General features: G+C 39.0%; 2 protein-coding genes across 2 annotated transcripts in view; both read left to right on the top strand.

Moving 5' to 3' along the window:
• Positions 1 to 844, top strand: part of LOC143521543 (fibroleukin) — a 3368-nt gene extending 2524 nt beyond the window's left edge. Inside the window, exons 5-6 of the mRNA XM_077014497.1 lie at positions 1 to 34; positions 305 to 844. The exon at positions 1 to 34 is cut by the window's left edge and continues 229 nt beyond it. Of these exons, the coding sequence (XP_076870612.1) occupies positions 1 to 34; positions 305 to 635 (365 nt within the window). The 3' untranslated portion in view covers positions 636 to 844. The remainder of the gene's footprint in view (positions 35 to 304) is intronic.
• Positions 845 to 7764: 6920 nt separating this feature from the next.
• Positions 7765 to 14448, top strand: gata2b (GATA binding protein 2b). The gene is made up of 6 exons (XM_077013625.1): positions 7765 to 8042; positions 8277 to 8695; positions 9235 to 9774; positions 10452 to 10597; positions 12785 to 12910; positions 13199 to 14448. The coding sequence occupies exons 2-6, from the start codon at positions 8446 to 8448 to the stop codon at positions 13439 to 13441; spliced, it is 1305 nt and encodes a 434-aa protein (XP_076869740.1). The 5' UTR covers positions 7765 to 8042; positions 8277 to 8445; the 3' UTR covers positions 13442 to 14448.
• Positions 14449 to 21465: the final 7017 nt, after the last annotated feature.

Raw genomic sequence — 21465 nt, 5'->3', positions numbered from 1 at the left:
ACAACACCTTCAAAGTGGCAGGGGAGAACCAGAGGTATATTCCCCCCAACCAACTTCAAATGTATACATACATACACAAACATGCCTACTCTGTCTGTCTCTAACACCCCCCCCCCCACACACACACACACACACAGATAAGACAGACACAAATGCAAACAAATGCACATAGAGTTACACAAAGACTTGTGCACTGCATGGCAACACAAATCACTTGGCACCAATCACTCATGTAAAAAAAATATCACTATCACAGCACACAACAAATTTCTCTTTCTGCTCTCTTTTTAATTTTACCTCTCAGGTTCCGTCTCACCGCACAAGCCTATCATGGAGATGCTGGTAACGCCCTCAGTTACAGTAAACGTTACAACCATGATGGCAGAGCTTTCAGCACATATGATCGTGACAATGACCGCTACGGTGCAGGAAACTGTGCTCAGTATTACGGTGCAGGCTGGTGGTTCGACTCCTGCTTGGCTGCCAATCTCAATGGCCGCTATTACCGTGGTCGCTACAGCGGCATCACGGATGGCATCTACTGGGGCACCTGGTACATCCTCACTGACTCTCGAACTGGGGAGAGATACTCCTTTAAAAGTGTAGAGATGAAAACACGGGCAAAACAGCCATAAAAAGGCCTATATACTATATTATACAGACATACTTTAATTGCCACACACACATTTACTCACACACACTCTCTGTTTTACACACACACACACACAGACACAAACATACACAGACCTTAATTAATGGTATTTTATTATGGTATTATAATGGTATTGGTATTATATAATGGTATTATAAACTATATGCAAAGGTTGACATCTGACAATTTGTTTATAGCCAATTCTATGGAAATATGACAGTAAAAATAAAATTACAATTTAATTGGAGTATCATCTGTGTCTATTTCTCATAGTGATGCCTTTTATTTGGGTTCAGGTAAATAGTTTATTACAAGCACATAATATGAAATGTACACATTAACCACCGACTTACACAATGATTCCTTACACCAGTAGCTGGAAAATTATGAAGAAAAGACACCAAAAGCTTATAAGGAAGAACTAGGCCTGAACAAGGTCTTGGACTAAGAGAAGTCATTCAAATGCACTTAAGAACTAAGAGTTCTCAACATCTAGCCGATTTTAATGTGAAATTAAACACTCTGTAATCTCTATATCCACCCAGACCTTTTCCTTCTGTTTATCATAGAGCACCATTACAGTGCAGTTACACATACAGCAGGTGATCAAATATTCAATATTGCCTCCAACAATAGCGTCTAACTAAAATCTTACTCTGATCTGTTTTCATCTGACTGGCTAGCTTTTCAAAAGTATGCTGAGAGAAATTTAGAGGAGTTGACGTCTTTACACAAACACAAACTCTGTAACTATTTACTCCTAGTTTCAGGGAAGATTTGACAGGAAACTGTGGATAAATGTGGGGATTCACTTCAGGTTGGAGAGTAAAAGAAGGGAGGTGTCAACCACAGGGACCATGATGCTAGCATATTTCTGTACTTGCATCACAAGCCAAAATGAGTATGAGCCATAATCAAGGTAACACATAATTTGGCACAAATTGTATTTTAATCCAAAGTTAAGACCATGTGCATGGAGAAGAATAGAAGAGAGTCTGTTCAGCATGAACGCATGTGTGTACATGTGTGTGTGTACATGTGTGTGTGTGCATGTGTGTGTGTGCATGTGTGTGCATGTGGATGTGTGTGTGTGTGTGTGTGTGTGTGTGTGTGTGTGTGTGTGTGTGTGTGTGTGTGTGTACCTGACACACAGCAGTGTGTACACTCAAGAGTGCACCATTTTAGCTGTATTCACAGTGGGACACCGATCTGATCTGCAACCACCGAACATCTATTAATACCACAGGTCTCTGATCTGCTGACTAACTACCAACCATATATGATATTTCACATGCACTTACTAACATACACATGCATACACACCTACACGAAGACACACATACACAGCTGTGCTGTATGAGCCACACGCTTCCCTTCAAAGGACATTTCATCACATGAATTGTACAGTTCTATGTTTGGAAGATGAGAAATAAAATATATGAATATAAAACAATGAATTTGTTTATCTATGTAAGGCAGTGGGTACTAGACTGTTGTAAAAAGCACTATATAAACAAATTTTGATTGGTTGATATGGCAATGATCTTTTAAATTCCACAAAAATATAAAGTGCTCTGGCTAAAAGACTAGTAAATGATCAAATGAAAATGTTGCTTAAACACATCAGATTTATGGGGACATGTGAACAAGTTCAATCTGCTGAATCATTTCACATGTGTTTTATTACAGTTTAGAATGGGTTTCTAGAATGGGCTAAATATGTAGACTAATCTAATAGAACAATTGAATTTACCTGCCTCAGAGAAACTAATAGTAGGCCTTCAACATTATGTGGGTTATGAATATTATTATAAACTTTATGAAAGCAATGTAGGTGAGATATGATTTGAAAATAAACATTAAAATGATGTGATTCACCTCATTATCAAAGACAACAATTTACTGTGAAGAATACTATTTATCAAAGGCAGAGATAAGTGATACAATTCATGAACACAATAACCTTTCAACTTTTGACTGTATAAATTGTTCCTTAATGTCTGTCTTGTTTTCATTTATCATGACGTGTTTAAATCCTTTATGCCACTTTATAACACTTTATGACACTATATGCCAAGAACAAGACAGAGTGAGTAACACAGAAACAAAACCAAGTTAAACAGCAAAGTACGCTTCATGTATCAGAATCTAAATGTGTTGGAAGCGATATGTTGGTGACCGACCACTCAGGTGAGTCAGACAAACAAGTCAAAGGTCATGAACAACGAGAAGAGCCAACAGTGCTGCCCTGTCATCAAGTTCTCTCCGAATCACTCCGCTGCCTTCTCCACTGTGGCGGTGGGGGCTCGATGTGAAGCGGAAGCCTGCTATACTGTCACCACATTGTCCTGGCTGAGTGCCTGGCCTGTGTGACAGAGAGATAGCAGGAGTGATGGAGAGACAGATAGCAGGAGAAGGGGAGAGGAACCGGCAGTATGCAGGCGCCCACTCCAGAAACCCAAAGCGGGCAGCAGTTACCCAGCACATCCCCCGGAAGCTGACAGAGGCACATTTACAGACACACATACACGTGCACATGTGCAACTCCACAGAGCCACATTCTATGCTAGGGACCCAGGAAATCTGTATTAGTTAACACCATTTCAAAAGCTAACTGTGTGTTATAATTTTACATTGAAGAAACATATAGAAGATAGTGATTATCAGCAAGTGATCGCTTAGGGTCATGACGTGGAGATTCAATAAAGGCCTATCTAAAGCCAGGGACCGACATATGTAACCAAATCAGGCAGCCTTTGTGGGTTTGACTAGAGTGCTAAGTGGCTGCCTCTTTCTCTGTGGCCAGGAGATGGCAGCTTTAGTTTAGAAATGATACTGAGGCAGTATCTGTGACTGGCAACAGGCCCTTTGCAATCACATCTTCAATCTCAGCGCTACCCTCAAATATCCCTCTCACAGACTTTGACCCCTCCCTCTTTCTGATACAAAATAAAGGTGTGCTTGTCATTTGTGTCAAAAGGTGTGTGTGTGTGTGTGTGTGTGTGTGTGTGTGTGTGTGTGTGTGTGTGTGTGTGTGTGTGTGTGTGTGTGTGTAAAAAATAGGGCTGCATGTGTGTGAATGTGTGTGCATACATGCCAGCATGTGTGTGTGTGTGTGTGTGTGTGTGTGTGTGTGTGTGTGTGTGTGTGTATTAAGATTTCTGTCAAAGCCGAAAGTGTGTACTTACGTGCATATATATTACAACAATGAAATATCTATACAAAATGTTTGAGTTATGTATGTGACTCCTACAATTGTGAACATCATGAGCTTTGTGTGTTATTATAGTAATGTATTTATTTTAGATTACTTTGTATGTATACTATGTATGTGTGTGCGTGTGTGCTAGTGTCCGTTAGGGGCACGTGTCTCTCAGTGTGGAGAGGGATATTTGTGTGTATAACACACACGTTGCGGTGCACCAGCGCTCCGTTTCATACCGGAATTCAGCAAGCAACCCTGTATCCTGATGTGGTGAAAACCAGGCCTGCAAGGCACTATGGGTAAAGGAGGGGGAAAGGGTTATTCCTACCACACTGGTACATCTGATAAAACAAATACACACACACACACACAAACAAGCATGTACATACATACACATGAACACACACCCAGAGCCACATACATATATATATGTGCCAACACACAAACACAATCCAATTTGTGCTGATGTACAGCACACACACATACACACAACATGGTTATCTTGGCAAACTGCAAGGCCTTAATTAAGAAGGAAATTGAACAATTTAACAAAGTTACACACACAAACTCACACACAAATGTTCATAAAGACTATCCTGTGGTGCAGAAGTGTTGAACAGATCTTTTTTGAAAGCAGCACAATCATCATCTAACCAAAAAGCCATTGTGCTTGCATGAAGCATAATACACTCAGCATGCTGTTCTTGAACTTGTGCAAAATCCTTGACACAGAGCTTAAGGGAGTCTGAAAGGATTCACCTGCTTGTGGTCTTATGGAGGGAATGAATGGATGTGACCATCTTTCAACGTGTATTATGTAACATACCAACAAAACTGGGCACCTGCATAACTGCACATCACTAAAAACCTTAGAAATTTTCTTTTTTTAATGAATGTGCTCACTACTACATTGAAAGCAGTTTTGAAAAGATGACCCGTATTTCCTTGTGTTATTGTCTGTGGTAAGGTGCAGTTTCAGTTTGAATCCATGTCAAAATGGGAAAATCAAGCAATCTGAGCTACTTTGAACACGTTGTGGTCATCAGTGCTGGAGCAGCTGGGGTCAGTATTTCAAAAGCTGCTGATGTTGTGGAGTTTTATCGAATAACTGTGTTTAGAGTATACAGAGAATGGTGTGATCAAGAAAAGCATCCAATGGGACCCTGTGTATAAGGGAAACAGAAAGGCTACACACTCCCAGGGGCAAATGAATGGAACAGATCACTGAGCAGTGGAGCCAGTGATGAGACCAGAATTTGTTGCACCATGTTGATGGGAGGGTCAGAATTTGGTGCAAGCCATATGAATTGATGAGCCATTCCAGTTGGTATCAGCAATTCTGGCTGGTGGAAGAAGAATAATGATTTTGGGAATGTTTTCTTGGGACATCCTGGGTCCTCTGACACCTTTGAATTGATACTTGGATAGTAGGACTTACCAAAGCATTGTGGTTGAACAAGTAAATCTCATCATGGCTGCTTTTTATCCTATGGCAGGACACTTTCATCATGACAGAGCACCGTGCCTCAAGAATCGTATAGACATTAATTGGTTCAAGTAATAGGACAGTGAGTTGCTTCCCTGGCCTACAGATCGTACAGAGATGTCATGTCTAGTATGTAAAGCTCTTTAGCATTCTGTCTCTGGTTCACTATTAAGAGCAAGTCAGTACCTCCATCTAAAATTGGGCAACTGCAGTTTGGGCCAAGACTCTTGCAGAACACTTTCAACACCTAGTGGATTTTTTAGGCCATAGTTTATTGCTGCTGTTCTGAAAATCCAAAACACTTAAGTAGACATTCAGGAATGTCCTCAGTAGCCTAATGTCTTCATAGTCTTGTGTTATACATAGGACCATGAATTAACTGAAGATGTGTGAATGTCAGTAAAAGAATTCAGGGATTCACTGGTATACCATTTCTGGTTGGATTGTAATGGTGCAACCATTACGCAAAAAAGAAAAAGGCTTTTCATTGCCTAATGAAAGATTTTCTCTGGCTTTTTAGCACGGACTGAAAAACTGTATCAATTAAATATCTGGTCAGTTTTCTTGGGAGAAGGATAATGTGATTGGCAGGCTGTTACTGTAATATGCAATAAATACTGTTTTTCTGTTTCTCCCTCTGCAGGAAATGAACTTTTGACTGCAAGGCAATAAGGAAGACATGAGTTACACTGTTCAGCTCCAGCGACTGCAGAAAACTGAAAAAAGGGAAAATGCTCTAAATATTGTTACACGCAATGTGAAGGTTTGACAAACAAGTTCTAAGTAGAACCATAAACTATTCTGAAGTTGTATATTCTGCAGAGAGGCAAGTATCGTGTTCATAGACGTTCTGTAAAGAACCACTAAGGAATGCTTAGGTTTCGTAATAAAGGGGTGTTCAACGAGACCCACAAGGAACCTGGAGAACTAGCTGCTGAAATGGTTAAGACAAGGATGGACAAAACAGAATCATACATTTGGAGTACTGATATCGGCTATGCGATTGGCTTTCGGAAACTGACTGGTTCCTAGATCTGGTATGAGCAGACATCCTTCATGTAGATAACTTTGTGGCAGTACTGCATTAGTTAGACTGCTAAAGAAATGATATGCTTCTCTATGCTTCAGCTTTAGGGGAATCCATTTTAGTACCAGATAGAACCATCTCAGAACTGGATGTGGGAAAGTAAATATCAAATCCTAACAATTCTATTATATCAATCCTTATTTAATGTTCTTTGTTCATCACAACTTGCTGCTTTGATACTGTTTTTATTCAGATTCACAGTCACAAAGCCCTTGCAGCACAGAGACGTGCAGAATAGCTATGTAACTTCAAAACTTTTAAAAGTATTTAACTACTGTGATACAGCTATCTCAATAATCACAATTAACTAATGATTTTAACAAATGACATTTTTAATGCATTCTGCTATTTTGAAGGATCAGATTTTTTGTTATCTTGTCCTGCTGTCTGTGAAAAGGTCATTTTAAATATAAGGAACATCTAAGACATTACTAGTGATTCAATAATGTAACCTGATTTACAAGTTAACTATGTATGAGAATCTGTTTCTGAAGCACAAATCTACTACAAATGATTTCATTCTTTTAAGCCTATCCTGTCACAGTTAGGCATGAGAGGTAACCAATAGGCTGTAAAATCAATCTCTCTCTCACACAATGACAACACTCTTGAGAGACAAACAGAGCCTACAAAGAAGTTGACTCTCTGAATTAATGCTTAAGAGATGTCTTTGTGCAAAGTTGCACAGCCAATGAGTGGGGACAAGCTCATTAACCTCAGTTAGAAAAGGGGCTCTTTGCCTTAGATGTCCATTTTCAGCTATTGAAATACATTCTTTCATGATGTATTGTGTTGGAATGAGTTTAGCTATATATGTGGCTAAATCTTGATGCTGTAGTGAAAAGCAAAAAGAATAATGACATGAAGCCTATTTCTCCAAATTTATATTAGGGAAAACCAGATTTTATTTTATTTCTTATGTATTTTTTTATACTACATCATCTCACAAAAGAGTGCTGGCAGTATACTGAGTAAAATGCCTTATAGGCTATAGTACTGAACACGTTAGAAAATGTTTTCTGGCATAGTACTTTTTATTTATCATAAAACAATGATAAAAATAAACGATTACAATTACAGTTTCCTGAGGTTTTATGCACATTATTATATTCTTGTCTGTTTTAAACCTTCTGCATTATTAAAGCAATTAATCATTTTTGTTTACCAAGCACCTCTACTTACTGATACTTTCATGTCCTAATTTACGCTCAATGGCACAGGCAATGTGATAGCACTTAACCCAGCCTTTTACACACATACTTCCAGACTGTTAATAAGCTAAGTACCCATTAATGACCTCCTCGTAAGTGCGCGGTGTAGCGCACTGAGTCAGGAGAAGAGTCACCTACGGTGAAAACCTGGTTTCACGTGTCAAACGTGAAAAAGAGCGACGTCTAATTGGCCAGGAAGACTTCAATGTTGGGGACAAGATCCCGCCCCTGGCCTCATAAATAAGAATTCTGTTTCATCTAGGCTGGCAGGTCATTGGACAAATGTCTAGTTAGGATTCAAACACAAAACGTGGACTAAAACTTGAACAAGAACAAATGCACTCACTCATCCCTGCTTTGCAGACACAAGCCAGATTTCCCTGATAGACGAGCGTAATTGGGTAAGTTGTACTTTTTTATATATATAGAATTTATTTTTCGAGTAAGTAATCAGCTTTAGAAAACAAATGGCATATTGAAGATTTCTCGAGGTTATGGTGAGATTTGAGATCGCACGAAGTCTCTGCCATCAAATAAATCTCTCGGGTCACTTCATCTTCTCAAAACAGGACCAGTCACGCGGGCACAGAGTAAATATCTGAAATAACAATATCTGTTACCTGGCTTTCTTCTAGGTGTTCCATCACGGTGTGCGCTTTGGAGTAAGATAATTTTACATGCTTCGCTGTGTAAAAGACAGACGGGCCACAGTGGATAAACTTAGAAAGGGTTTTCTGTCAGGTGTCTAATCACCTCACACAGTAGCGCGGAGCCCAGTTCACCTGGATAGCACTACACTTACACATGGAACTCTCGGCGGAGCCCCGATGGGTGATGCACGCTCATCATCCAGCCATGTTGGGCACGCAGGACACAATCACGTCTCACGCGAGCTTGGGGAATCACTGCACTGGGTTTATAGAGCCATCAGCACCATTACTCCCGCCAGAGGATGTGGATGTATTCCTGAGTCATATAGACTCTCAAGGAAATTCCTATTATCATGCACACGCGTCTCACACCCGAGCAAGGATGTCTTACAGCCAAACTCCAGGTATGAAACCGGGACCTAGCTCAACTTATTTTCACCCATGCAAGAACTAACACATTGTATTTCAACATTTTAAAGTATTTTAAGTAGAGCAAGGTAGCAGAATATATATATATATATATCAATATTATATGTGTTAATTTAGTACTGGATATAGAATAAAACTACAATCTGTTATAAAGATGTCATGACATCGGCACATGAGTGGAGAAATCATTTTGACTTCATGACGCATTTAACAGCTTCGTTTATACTCAATAATACATAATCAAATCATCCATTATTAGTTTATTACTTATTCGTTTATTTATTGGTTAAGAAACTAGATAATATTCAAAAGAAAAAAACAATGGTCGCGATATTTAAATGACCAAACAAATGTTTCTTTGCGTTAACTTTAATATTTCTTTAAATAATGAATCATTAACAAATATAGTAGGCTACGTAATTTTATTAAGCTTATCTAATCTGTTTTGACCTAATGATTGCACTGTAGGCTATTTCGGTGACCAGACCTGTTCTTGTGTCGTTCATATCTACAGCTGGATTGACTGGTGGTTCCATGTGTCGACCTCGTATTCTACACGCCCAAGCTTTCCCATGGCTGGAGAGCAAATCGGCCACTTCTGCGTCCCAGCACCACAACACATGGACAGCAGGCCACTTCAGTAAGACCGTTTTACACCCTGCAGCGTCAAGCGGGATTTCATCAGTATACCCCGGAACTTGTGCTGCCAGCTCGGGTTCGGTGTCCTGCCTATCACAAGCCCAGCGATGCAGTCCTCAACTGTACTGTCTTCCGCCCACACCGCCTACGGACTCGTCCCCGGATCCCCCAAGCGTTAGTGAGCGGGACGTGAGGAAGTACCCAATGTCTCTCGTAGACGGGATGAAGATGGAGAGCGCTGTACCGCTCCGGAACAGTTTGGCGCACCATGCAGCATCACTGCCTTCATATTCGCCATACGCCTTACCAGGAGCGCAAGAATACACGGGCCGCTCGCTCCACACAGGCGGTCTTCTCGGTGGGAACACCGGTGGCTTAATTGCAAAATCAAAAAACAAAAGTCGCGCTTGTTCTGGTGTGTAGAATTACAAATCGAAATATTATCGATATGTTACAGGCCTCATAAAGTACGAGAGGTCATGTTTTTAATGAGTTTCTTAATGGAACGTGAAACGTGAAATTAACGTGAAACTTCGGCCACAAATATACATAGGTGGACATGCAGGACATGCAGGTTCAGAAAGTAAAACTTCTTCTGAGGATTTTACTCAAACTTGCTGGATTTTCTAATTAGTGTATGTCAGGTAAAATTAGTGGAATCAACACAATCCAGGAAGCCTGAGCACAATCTTGATGAGGACTTTTTGAACCTGGAATGTCCACCTCTGCAAATATATAACTGAATTCCATCCATACACGACCGCCTATGAACTGACTTGTGGTGATGAATGACATGGATTTGTGTGAGTGCACCTGGTGACCTGGCGCGTGCCTTTTAGTAGATATCATGAGCAGCTTTTAACACCTCCAATGTATTAGATTTTGAAGATACCACTTCAAATATTTATTTAGTTCAACATATCTAAATCTTTTAAATTTGCACAATGAATGTAGTCATATTAGGGGTTTTAAGTAATCTTTAAGCATTACCCATGAGAAGGTGAACCATGTGAACCAAATTGTGTGTGTGTGTGTGTGTGTGTGTGTGTGTGTGTGTGTGTGTGTGTGTGTGTGTGTGTGTGTGTGTGTTAGAAGGACGTGAGTGTGTGAATTGTGGGGCTACCTCCACGCCTTTGTGGCGACGAGATGGTACAGGCCATTACTTATGTAATGCTTGTGGACTCTACCACAAAATGAACGGCCAGAACCGACCACTCATCAGACCCAAACGTCGACTGGTAAGTCAAACACATCCACATAAACTGAAATATTCTGTATTGACTAGAAATAGTTCTATTGATTCCACTTTGAACAATTTGCAGCAGTATTTGAACAATTTGACAACGGTTTGAAAAGGGGCAGAGCTGTGAGACTTCTTTATTGAGTGGTGCTTTTCACTTCCATTGTGGTGGTTGAATTGGGGCTTACTTGAATTACACACGCAGAAGGTAGGTTAAAGAGACTGAGGAGAATAAAGGAGGGAGAAATAGGGAGAGGAGAGAGAGAAAGAGAGGAGGGGGGTCAACTCACCATGGATCGTGAAGTTTCCTTCGCCAAACACACAGGCTTAAATAGCAAGTACTTAACTGTAGTTAATTAGAATCAATAAGTGATAACATGATATTGGATACTTAGCAATCCCTATATCCATCAGACTGGCATTTACAATTGTGGTATTATACATTACAGTTTCAACTAAAGACACAATGTATTCTTGTCTATAATGGTGAATTTTGCACCATTAATTAAATATTTATTCAACCTCCCTATCAGTATTTCCAGTGAATACAGTCTAAAAATAAATGGTTAAATATGGTGCTACTTTAAGTCTTTGGGATGCTGCTTTTAGTTATATATATATATATGTGTGTGTGTGTGTGTGTGTGTGTGTGTGTGTTATTATTAACTAAAAGCAGCATCCCAAAGACTTAAGTAGCAGTAGCATCATAAAAGATGACAAAATAACAAAACACTTTCAGGTACTGACAAAATAACCTGTATACCAGCCTTTTAGGTCATTATTAGTCTGGCACACACAGCATTGCAGAAAACTAAAGTATTACCTTCAGTGTTGTATGATCACGTACAGTGTTTTCAATGTACAATGTAACTTTCTTCAGCTGGACTGTCTTTACTTCCTTTAAAAGTGTGCTGGTTTCTGGCTATTTCGTAGCCTATCTACTAGGTGTTTGATGGATAACAACAGCAACATCCACATATGTAAGATGTAACTATGACCAAAGCTCTATAGAATATTGTTCATAGAGCAATAGAAAAACGGAGGTGAATCAAAAAGTCACGTCAGTCGTATTAATGCCGTCTGCACGCAGCTGAAGGTCATGACGTTCTGGATGGTTTTTGCTAGTCTAAACTGTGGCAACTCAAGCAGTTACTTGGGAATAATACGTGCTTTAATGTATTTTTTGGCCAAGACTATAAAATTAGCGTTATTCCGTGTTGCTGTTTTGCAACTTGGATGATTTTCTTGGGGGAAAAAGTTTTTTGTTTTAATTTATCAACCAAAAGATGGGTCATCTGATAAGCGACGCCTTCTTGAATGTGATATCAATATGCAATAAAAAATAATAAACGCTTTAAGCTTCCCATACTTTTCAGCTTTCCGTTGAGCATTCGATACAAAAGAGTCTGGTTAAAAGGCAAATAATATACAAAAGAAAAAATCACCAAAGGTGTTCCTATTGTGAGCAAAAAACGATTTATTCTGCAAGCTAGGTACTGATCATGTCAGATTCATTATGACTTGATATATTTTACAAGTAAGAAATGTTGGCGTTCAACCCGAATATACAACCCACTTTACCGCAGTCGTATATTTGAGGTTCTCACGCAGAGACGGGTCGATCCAGTTGTTTCCGGAGCCGGATGTCTGCTCGGTACCGATAGAGAAGCGGGGACCATGAGAACGCGCTTCCGCCCGAGTTTTTAAAAGCCGACCGGTGCTTTACAGCGCGCGGTTTTGCGCGGCAGGACGGGAACGTAAAAGAAAAAAAGCCAAAAGGGAAACGTGAGGGCTGGGAAGAAAAGCACACGTCGAGGGGCTTTTGTAGGTTCGCCCATTTGTCGGTACGATTTCAAGTAGACCTGTCTCGCAGTAACTGTTCACCAAGTCTGCGCGAGATGTGATTTATAGGCTTTTATTGAGAAAGCCTGCAAAGTGTGACATTTGGCCGTATATATATAAATAGGTAGCCTATAATAAAATACATGGGAGTACATAGGGCAGTAGACCTATTGGATCACTAATCAGTGACTGAAACACAACGTGCGTAAGCTAAACACTTCATATGTTATTCAAGAAACATAATGTAAATTTACAGGCCTGTATGTTTATGTATGTGTGTGTGTGTGTGTGTGTATGTGTGTGTGTGTGGTGGGGGGATGCATTTGTGCGTGTGTGTTTGCAGTCAGCAGCTAGACGAGCGGGTACCTGCTGCGCTAACTGTCACACAGGAACCACCACACTTTGGAGACGAAATGCTAATGGTGAGCCTGTGTGTAATGCTTGTGGCCTCTACTACAAACTACACAACGTAAGTATCACGTGTTGTGTCCATTATATGCCTTCTATATGAGTTGTTATTATAGAGATACTGTAAGAGAGAGAGAAACATGTATTTGTATACAATATCACAGAACACATTAAATTTACAGTGCAATAGCTGAGCTGAAATTGCTTGTGAATCTGCTGTTGGCATATATTAATAATTACTAATATAAAACAGGGAAGAAACTTTATACACTGTATAATGTATTCCATATATACAGAACAGGCAAACATAATATTTCTGTCTGTATGTGTGATTACTCGTTTTTATCAGATAAATCGCCCGCTCACAATGAAGAAAGACGGTATTCAGACTCGAAACAGAAAAATATCCAGCAAGTCCAAAAGAAGGAGAGGGGAGAGCTCTCAGCATCTGACCAGTTTCATGCAGGACAAGCCAGCCACATTTAACCACATTACCAATATCTCCCACTCCTTCAGCATGACTCCACCCATAGAGCTACATCCAGCCTTCAGCCATAGCCACCACACTAGTTTGGTTACTGCCATCGGCTGAGCAACCGAGCTCATATTACACACAAAGACACACATTTTCAACATTCTTTAGTTTTAGAATGAAATGTTTTTGTACAACCACACACAAATTAACACACTAGTTAACACAACAAAATTTTCATTTCTAAGTTTCAAAGAATTTTACTTCATTATAACAATAAATTATGTATAATAAGTTGCACTTTATGTAGAGAACTCCATTGTATGATTCTAGTTTATGAGAGTCTTAAGACTTTGACTGTGCCTCCACTGGGCATTTTGTAATTTTTTGTAAAGTTTTGTACTTTTACTTTTAAATCTGGTAACTAACCAGCTAGCTGTTCTTTAGGCATACTAGCCAACTCTTACACATTCAAACTGGGTTACTGTACAGATAAAGTGTACTTGTGCACCTGGGAAGTGTACTGGTGCACCTGGGAAATGTACTGGTGAATCATGTGGCATAGGCAGTACATCAGTGTGATAAATCCAGAACAATGCAGTGTTTGTAAAGTAGCAGGTCTTAAGGTCTGGTGTTTTCAGATCATTTAGAAATGATTAGCCATTTCAGCAGTGGATGCCATGGCAATGACAGATGAATGTAGAGACAGTGAGACTTTACAGTTAGTCTATTAATGCAGAAAAACAACATGGGCTCAGTTGTATTCTTGTCACATTTGTGTTAATATTTTAAAGATCTTTTTACTTTGCTAGAGCTCTATAATTTAAGACAAGGATGTCACAGTGTGTGTGTATCTGATAGAACTGTGTTGAACATCCCTAAAAGTCTCCTGTTACCCAGTTGTGCTGCTCCAGTTCCCACTCCTCTCAGATACATTTTCTTCATTAGTTCCCAATTATGTGGCTGTAGACCCCTTCAACTATCTTATCCAAAGGTGCCCAGACTTCAAGCACTGGATTCAGGCCCGTAGCCAGCATTGTGATGGGGGCGATCTTTTTCCCCCAAAAGTGGACTTCATTTGGCTCTCTCATTATAAGCATGGTTGCCAACTTTTCAAAATCACTAGGAGTGAGATTTGATGTGGGGGGGGATTGGGGGGGGGGGGGGGGGGGGGGGTTATGTCTTATATGTTTCCTCTATGTTGCGCCTAAAGCGATCGATCGCCAGTAGTTGGCGCCAGAGCGAACTAGTAACTCATTGAATCATAGATGTACATCGGAGATAAATAAACTAGATTTTTTCAGCGTGAGAAATCGGATGTATGGCGTGTGAAGACAGTCAAATGCGAGTGTCTCATGCTCATTGCGTGAGAGTTGGCAACACTGTTATAAGTTTGTTGTGAGTCTGTTGTTGCTGTCCTTATTTGTTTGTCTGTATATCCACCGGAGATTAACAATTCATTCGTTGAATAGCCTACCTATCTTGAGGGGGCATGTGTGTACGGGGGAGGGGGCGGGGGGGGGGGGGGGGGATCGAACGAACCCTCCGATCCCCCCTGGCTACGGGCCTGTCCATATACTTTAAGTAATTTTTACTAACTAATCTTGCATCGTTATCCTCCTATAGTGGAGGTACTCTCCAGATTACAGAATGACATTAAGATTTCATGCCCGTTCTTGTAATTATATCTACAATCTCAAAATAACTATTTGAAACAAGTTTATGATTGAGATTATTTCATTACAAGTATTATTTAAATTTATTTTATTTCCTTCATTGCTTGTTTCCAGTGTTGGCAAATGAATGGTTGTGTGTTGTGTACATGTCTTTAGTCAGTACCCAAACTCATATACAAGTACATACTTAAAATATACTAAATGCACATTTTTCTTGTTATATATTCAGTAAAACAAAAGACTAAAATACTGGTGTTATGGGATTGCATTCTTCTTTATGGGCATCTAAATGTGGCCTATGCATATGGGTGATTGTTGCCCTCTGGGCTGTCTGGTTCCACGGCAGACTTAATGCACCTCCTCAGATACTGGAATTACATTTCAGCTGTCACTGAAACACTTTTAAAACAGGTATACTGACCACAGCAGCATCTGCAGCAATTACACAAGTAAACACACAGACAGACCTGAACACATGCGTGATTTAGCGGAGGAACCTCCGTGCTGATGTCCGAGATGCTGTCTGCAAGAAGGTGCAAGAAAGAGAATGAAAGCAGTCATGGACCCCAGAGAAATGAGTGAAAGTGGAGAGATGAGATAATGGTGAAAGGAGAGACAGCTATCTGCTAACAGCTGGGGGAGTGTCAGGGTTGAGTGTGCAGGTCATGGGTGCCACTGTAGGGCCCGTCTGGGGCCTCCTTATAAAACCCTCTCTGTTCCTCTCTCCTTTACTCACATGTTCGTATTTCTTCTCAAAAAGAATATGTGGAGTGGTGCTGTAATTCATTATTTTAATTCTTGTCAATGTTTGAAGTTTGACCATACATCAACTAACAACTTAAAGTGTACAATAAAGCCTAATTTATAGAAATGTTTGAACGTGCATCGGCATTCTATGTCAACAAACACTTAATGCAGTTGTTGTTTCTATTTGTAAAAAAAGAACTGATACATAATTGAAAGTAAAATTAAAATTGTTCTTCAGCTGACCTCTGAAGATAGACCACATCATGTATGACTATATACTATATGCTTAAATACATAATCTCATAATGCTTTTGTCTCTCTTTCTTTCTTTCTTTCTTTCTTTCTTTCTTTCTTTCGTCTTTTCTTTATTTACAATCAGGAAATTTGTCCCAGAGGTTCTAGGTATAGGATGCTGTTTTCAACTGAGACCAATTAATGTATCACATTATATGCTTACAAAGCTTAAGTAGCTACATAACAGCATAAATTTAAAGTTTAGTTTTCCCGTCGCCCAAATCTTGTCAGTTGGGTTATCTTCACATGTAGGGACCGGTGTAAATGATAGTATCTGTACACATCATTCTACTAGATCTGCTGCCACGTGCCTTTGCCCCCCCCCCCCCCCCCCCCCCCCCCCAATATCTAAGGGAGGGTGGCTAGCATCTAATGTTCAGCTGTGGACCTGGAACTGTCCAAAATAATAAAATACTGTACACTATAGCAAGCAAGACAGCACAAGGGTTAACTATGAATTTCTTCAGCCATATATAGTGATATATTATTGTATACTAGTGCAATAATGTACCACAGTTAATTTTGAAATGTGTTTGTTTATAACAATGCAGTCTATTGAATTTGTATCCCTTGATTGTATTTGTTTCTCAAAATATTATACAAGGATGCAGTGTTAATTGCCAATTTATATAAAACTATAAAAATTATTTACTTAAATATGTTAGAACATTATTTGTGAATATATACATTAAAAAGTTTGAATGTGCAATCATCATACTCAGTGTCAGGAGTTTTATTCAACCTTAATTCAATAGCAGCATTACCATATGGTGGTTGCAAGGTCTGGCTCAACAGGTGTGTGTTTACTAAGGTTTTAACTAAAAACTGGGACACACAACTCCTTCAACCCCAGGATACATTCATCAGCTTTCTTTACCTTTTCTTTTGCTTTCTCTTCCTTTCTGTATCTTTCTGTTTAGCAGGTAAATTAATTCATCCCTTTGTTAAAAAAACAATCATTCCTTTCAAATGGCAAACGCCAACTTGAAATACTCAGTTCCTCTCTCTAGGGACAGTTTGTGTGATATGAGGAGCTGAATATCTGAGGATGTGTGTGTGTGTGTGTGTGTGTGTGTAAGTGAGAGAGAGAGAAGGAGAGAGGGAGAGAAAGAGAGAGATAATGTTTATGTGTGTATTCTATTGCAAGTCTTTTCTTTTACTTGTTCTAGTGGTTTTGTCCTGAGGGAAATTTTAGAGGGAGGAAAGTAGGCCGGAGGCAGGAGAGAGGTTATTACTTATGCACACACATCCCTGCGTGTGTGTGTGTGTGTGTGTGTGTGTGTGTGTGTGTGTGTATGTATAAGTAATAACATCTCTTCTGCCAAATATATATATATATACTTAAATATATATGTATATAAACCATATATATATATATATATATATATATATATATATATATATATATATATATATATATATATATATATATATATATATATATGGCTTAAATCCCATTGTTAAGTGTAGGCCTATCAAACAGAAGCCTGTGTTATGAATGTACAATGTACAAAGTTCTAATGTTTTTACATGCAAATATTTATAATATTTTGGTGATAGACAGAAAAAGCCACCAAAATATTATAAATATTTGCATGTAAAAACATTAGAACTTTGTACATTGTACATTCATAACACAGGTTTCTGTTTCTGTTTGATAGGCCTACACTTAACAATGGGATTTAAGCCCTGAAACTCACCCTCCTTTATTCAATTACATGAGGGGGGGATAATAAGAACAGCAATATTAATGTATAAGGACACACAGACGTGAAACCAGAAGACTAAAAAAGTGGCTAAAGGAGCAGAGGGCATGGCAAACTACTGATGACAGATAAGCTGGCTGACTGACAAATATTTGCAAAATGTGCATGGTGGGGGACAAAGGAGACCCACATATGTAGAGAGAGGGAGAGAGAGAAATACATGCACACCCAGATATACACAGGTATATAAAAGTTTGACCTAGACAGAACAAGTCAGATCATTTACTGAACTCCAATTGTGTTTATATTGTTTTGATTGAAAAAGAAAATTCTAGAAGCTTATGGGTAGAATAGGATTCCTATCACCAGAGTAACCTGAGCGCTGTATTGAGTGATAGATGGATCCTTTGAGTTTGACCTGTAATTAGAATACATACTGTAACCACACTCCCTATATACACAGTTGACATTCACTCCACTATCTGTATGCATGCACCACAGCGGCGAAACCTTACACTTTGCTGGCGTATAAGATTTTAAGCGTAACATTATATTAATGAATCTAAATTAGGAGCACATTTGTGTACATGTGTGTTAATGTACATGATCCTCCTGATGAGATTGAATGCGTCCTCTATGGTGGAAACAGAGAGAGAGAAAGGAAGAAGTCTGTGCTTGTGGGTGTATCTGGTTTCACACTTTCTACTCTATTATAGTAATGTTTTGATGTTATCTAACTAATACAGTTCACTAAGCACAGAAATTCCTCACAACATAGAATTATTTTATTAAAACTCTTTCACAGCTCGATCTTTTGCTCGGTCATACATAAAAAAATAAACATTACATGCTTATGACCACATGCTGACTACTGCTTATCTTTGTATCAAACACACACAGACTCATGCAAATATGAGATCATGTAAGCCCTCGGTCACACATACACGCACAGAAATGATCTCCATAAACATCACACTCTTACACTCTGATAATTGTTTGTTTAGACATAGGCCTTAATTGAATAGCTGTAATTTAATAGATGACTCTGTTTATCGTTTCCAGATAAGAGAGAGAGCCCACTAATGCTGTTAGTCTCATTACTAACGGATCCAGAAGGCTTTTAGCTCACTAGGTTATTAGATTGGTGAGTCTGAGAATGTATGTGTGTGTTCAACTATGACCCTGCTATTGTGCACAAAATGACCTGTCTTAGAGCTTTTTTTCCTTTCAGTCCCTTCATAGTCTGTACTGTACTGTATTTAACTTGTATACCTTAATTTCTTTATTACACACACACACACACACACACACACACACACACACACACACACACACACACACACACACACACACACACACACACACACACAGTCACACCTATGTATTTTATGAGCACACTATGATGCTGATGTACATAAATAACTGAGCTCACAAGGAAACAGAAGGAAGAGATTAAACAAAAAGGACAGACGTAAAGACCAGGACAAAGGAAGAGTAAGGACAAGGTGGGAGTGGACAAAGTCACGATATGGAGAGAATACAGAAGCTGGGATCATGGGAAATTGAATAGCCCAGAACAAAGACTCACTGCTGAATGACTGTGTTACATGACTGTGGCTTTGCTATGGTCAAGTTTTATGTTTTTGTTTCCCATATACCGTCATAACACCTGTACTTGAAGGAGTGAAACAAGATACGTGCACAGTGAGACGGATATACATATATCACCACCAAACACTATACATAAAATGTCATTTCTGAAAATTTTGATAAAAATATTATAAGAACAAATACCCTGCTACCAATCTTTGACATATTCATATGTTTTCAGAATACAGGAGTGTTCGGTGTGCTACTAGTGCTGTCTTCCGCCTTAGAACAGTAACAGAGGCATTACTTCATGTTCAGCAGAGAGACATCCAGAGTTGCCTAACTGATCAATAGATTGATCAATTGATTTTGTTGTGTAATTAAATAACTGACTGACTAATTGAAATTGTCAAGTTGGCAAGAGGAAATGGATGACTTACATACAGAACATGGATGTTTCTTATGTAAGAAAGCTGCTTCCATTATTAATGCTTTAAATGTAGTGGTTTCATTATATAATAGTTATGCTTAAGATGTGTAAAGTTTAACTGCAAATTTGAAAAAAAAAAACCTGTGACAGGTAAGTTTTAAAGTCTGAAATTATCATAATGTAATTTTTTTTGTACTTTTTTACTAATTACAACTGCAGTTTTGCAGCAGATAAAGCTGTTTACAGGTATAAAGCACTAAACTGGAGTTAGAGAAAATCAACCACACAGACCCTAAATCAGGCAGTTGAATAAAAGCTGATGTATTTCTATAGTATTTGCTTGAGATTGCAAAATCTCCCAAGACAATCTCAGACATTTCCTTTAAAAATGCAGACTGTCTCTCCCCTTTAAATCACTTGTGGATGTGTGTATAGAGTTGGTATGCATTTTTGGTTCTCACCAATGAGGGCTCTGCCTTTCCAACTCAAACAGCTATTATTGCTTATACAGTTATTATTACATATTGTTTTAGTTGAATGTGACAGAATAAAAGACTGCTCCAACTCGCAGGACTGCATTCGATATGACTGAAAGGAAAATTCATCAGGTCTGGTAAAGACAAAAAACTGCTTTCAGTGTTCTCGGCAGACACTCAAGCTTTAAAGCTGCCACTGCTGATGTCACTAAGCAAGATAATTATTTTGCAGGAAGCTTCAAAACGACATTTCTCAGCTGAAAACCTTGCTCCAGCTTCATGGTTTCGTGGCTCCTTTTTAGAGTCATTGGGAACTTAATAAGAAATCATTAAACAGGTCAGGTTTAAAGTGAACTGTATCATGACTGGCATGAAGCATCGTCCAGTTTGGCAGGTTTCTGTGTGTCTGTGGTACTTCTATTCTTATGTCATAACTTTTTATTATTTTACTACTGGTGAATTTTATTTACTTTTTCTGAACAACTACAGGCTCAGTGACAAATCTGCAGTATTTTCTTATCCTTTAACAATACATCCTAGTGTCATACATAAATGCTGAGCACAAAGCAATTACATGTCAGATCTAATAATAATTTGTTCTGTCACCTGTCACTTGTCTCTCTCTCGCTCGCACGCACACACAAACACACACACACACACACAAGGTAATTGTTCCTCACCTGATGAAGCCGATAGTGTTAATATTAGTAATGACTCATATGCAAAACGTGACCCCGTTTCACACAGGTCTCATCTAAAGGTCAGCCAGCGTTTGGGGTAGAGATGGAGCCAATCAGCAGCTTCTATCTCATGGGAACTGTTCTGTTTTCATTCCCCTACTGCCCCTTAACTCTTTTCCCCCTTTCGGTTCCTCCACTTTCCTTTCTTTCCACTCGTTTATAAATTGTAAACAGGCACAATATAGAACCTCTCTGATAAAGGACCCTGATTAGAGAGGTTAACAGACTCAAGCTGTCATATCAAAGCCAGGTTCATAAATACATACACACACCACACTTGAAAGAGCTCCATTTTAACATAATCGGACTGAGATTTCTATCTGACTGTCACAGACAGGGAATGAGAGAAAGAAAGAGAGAGATCAAATGCATGTAAAATGGGAGATTCAAAACAGTCACAATTATCGTAACATGGCTGCATGTCACTTATAAAAATAATCATAATCAAAGGTGACTATTGAGTTATTTATTGGTAAAACCAGTGA

This window comes from Brachyhypopomus gauderio, chromosome 8 (assembly GCF_052324685.1).
Source record: "Brachyhypopomus gauderio isolate BG-103 chromosome 8, BGAUD_0.2, whole genome shotgun sequence".
NCBI lineage: Eukaryota > Metazoa > Chordata > Actinopteri > Gymnotiformes > Hypopomidae > Brachyhypopomus > Brachyhypopomus gauderio.
Note: the sequence above shows the minus strand (reverse complement) of the source record. Positions and strands in the feature narration are given on the sequence as shown.

Excerpts from the sequence above, each read along its gene's own strand:
- gata2b (XM_077013625.1), top strand. The coding sequence starts at position 8,446 with ATGGAACTCTCGGCGGAGCCCCGATGGGTGATGCACGCTCATCATCCA. Across the intron at positions 8,696-9,234 it reads GTCTTACAGCCAAACTCCAG|CTGGATTGACTGGTGGTTCC; the intron begins GTATGAAACCGG and ends TCATATCTACAG. Across the intron at positions 10,598-12,784 it reads TCAGACCCAAACGTCGACTG|TCAGCAGCTAGACGAGCGGG; the intron begins GTAAGTCAAACA and ends GTGTGTTTGCAG.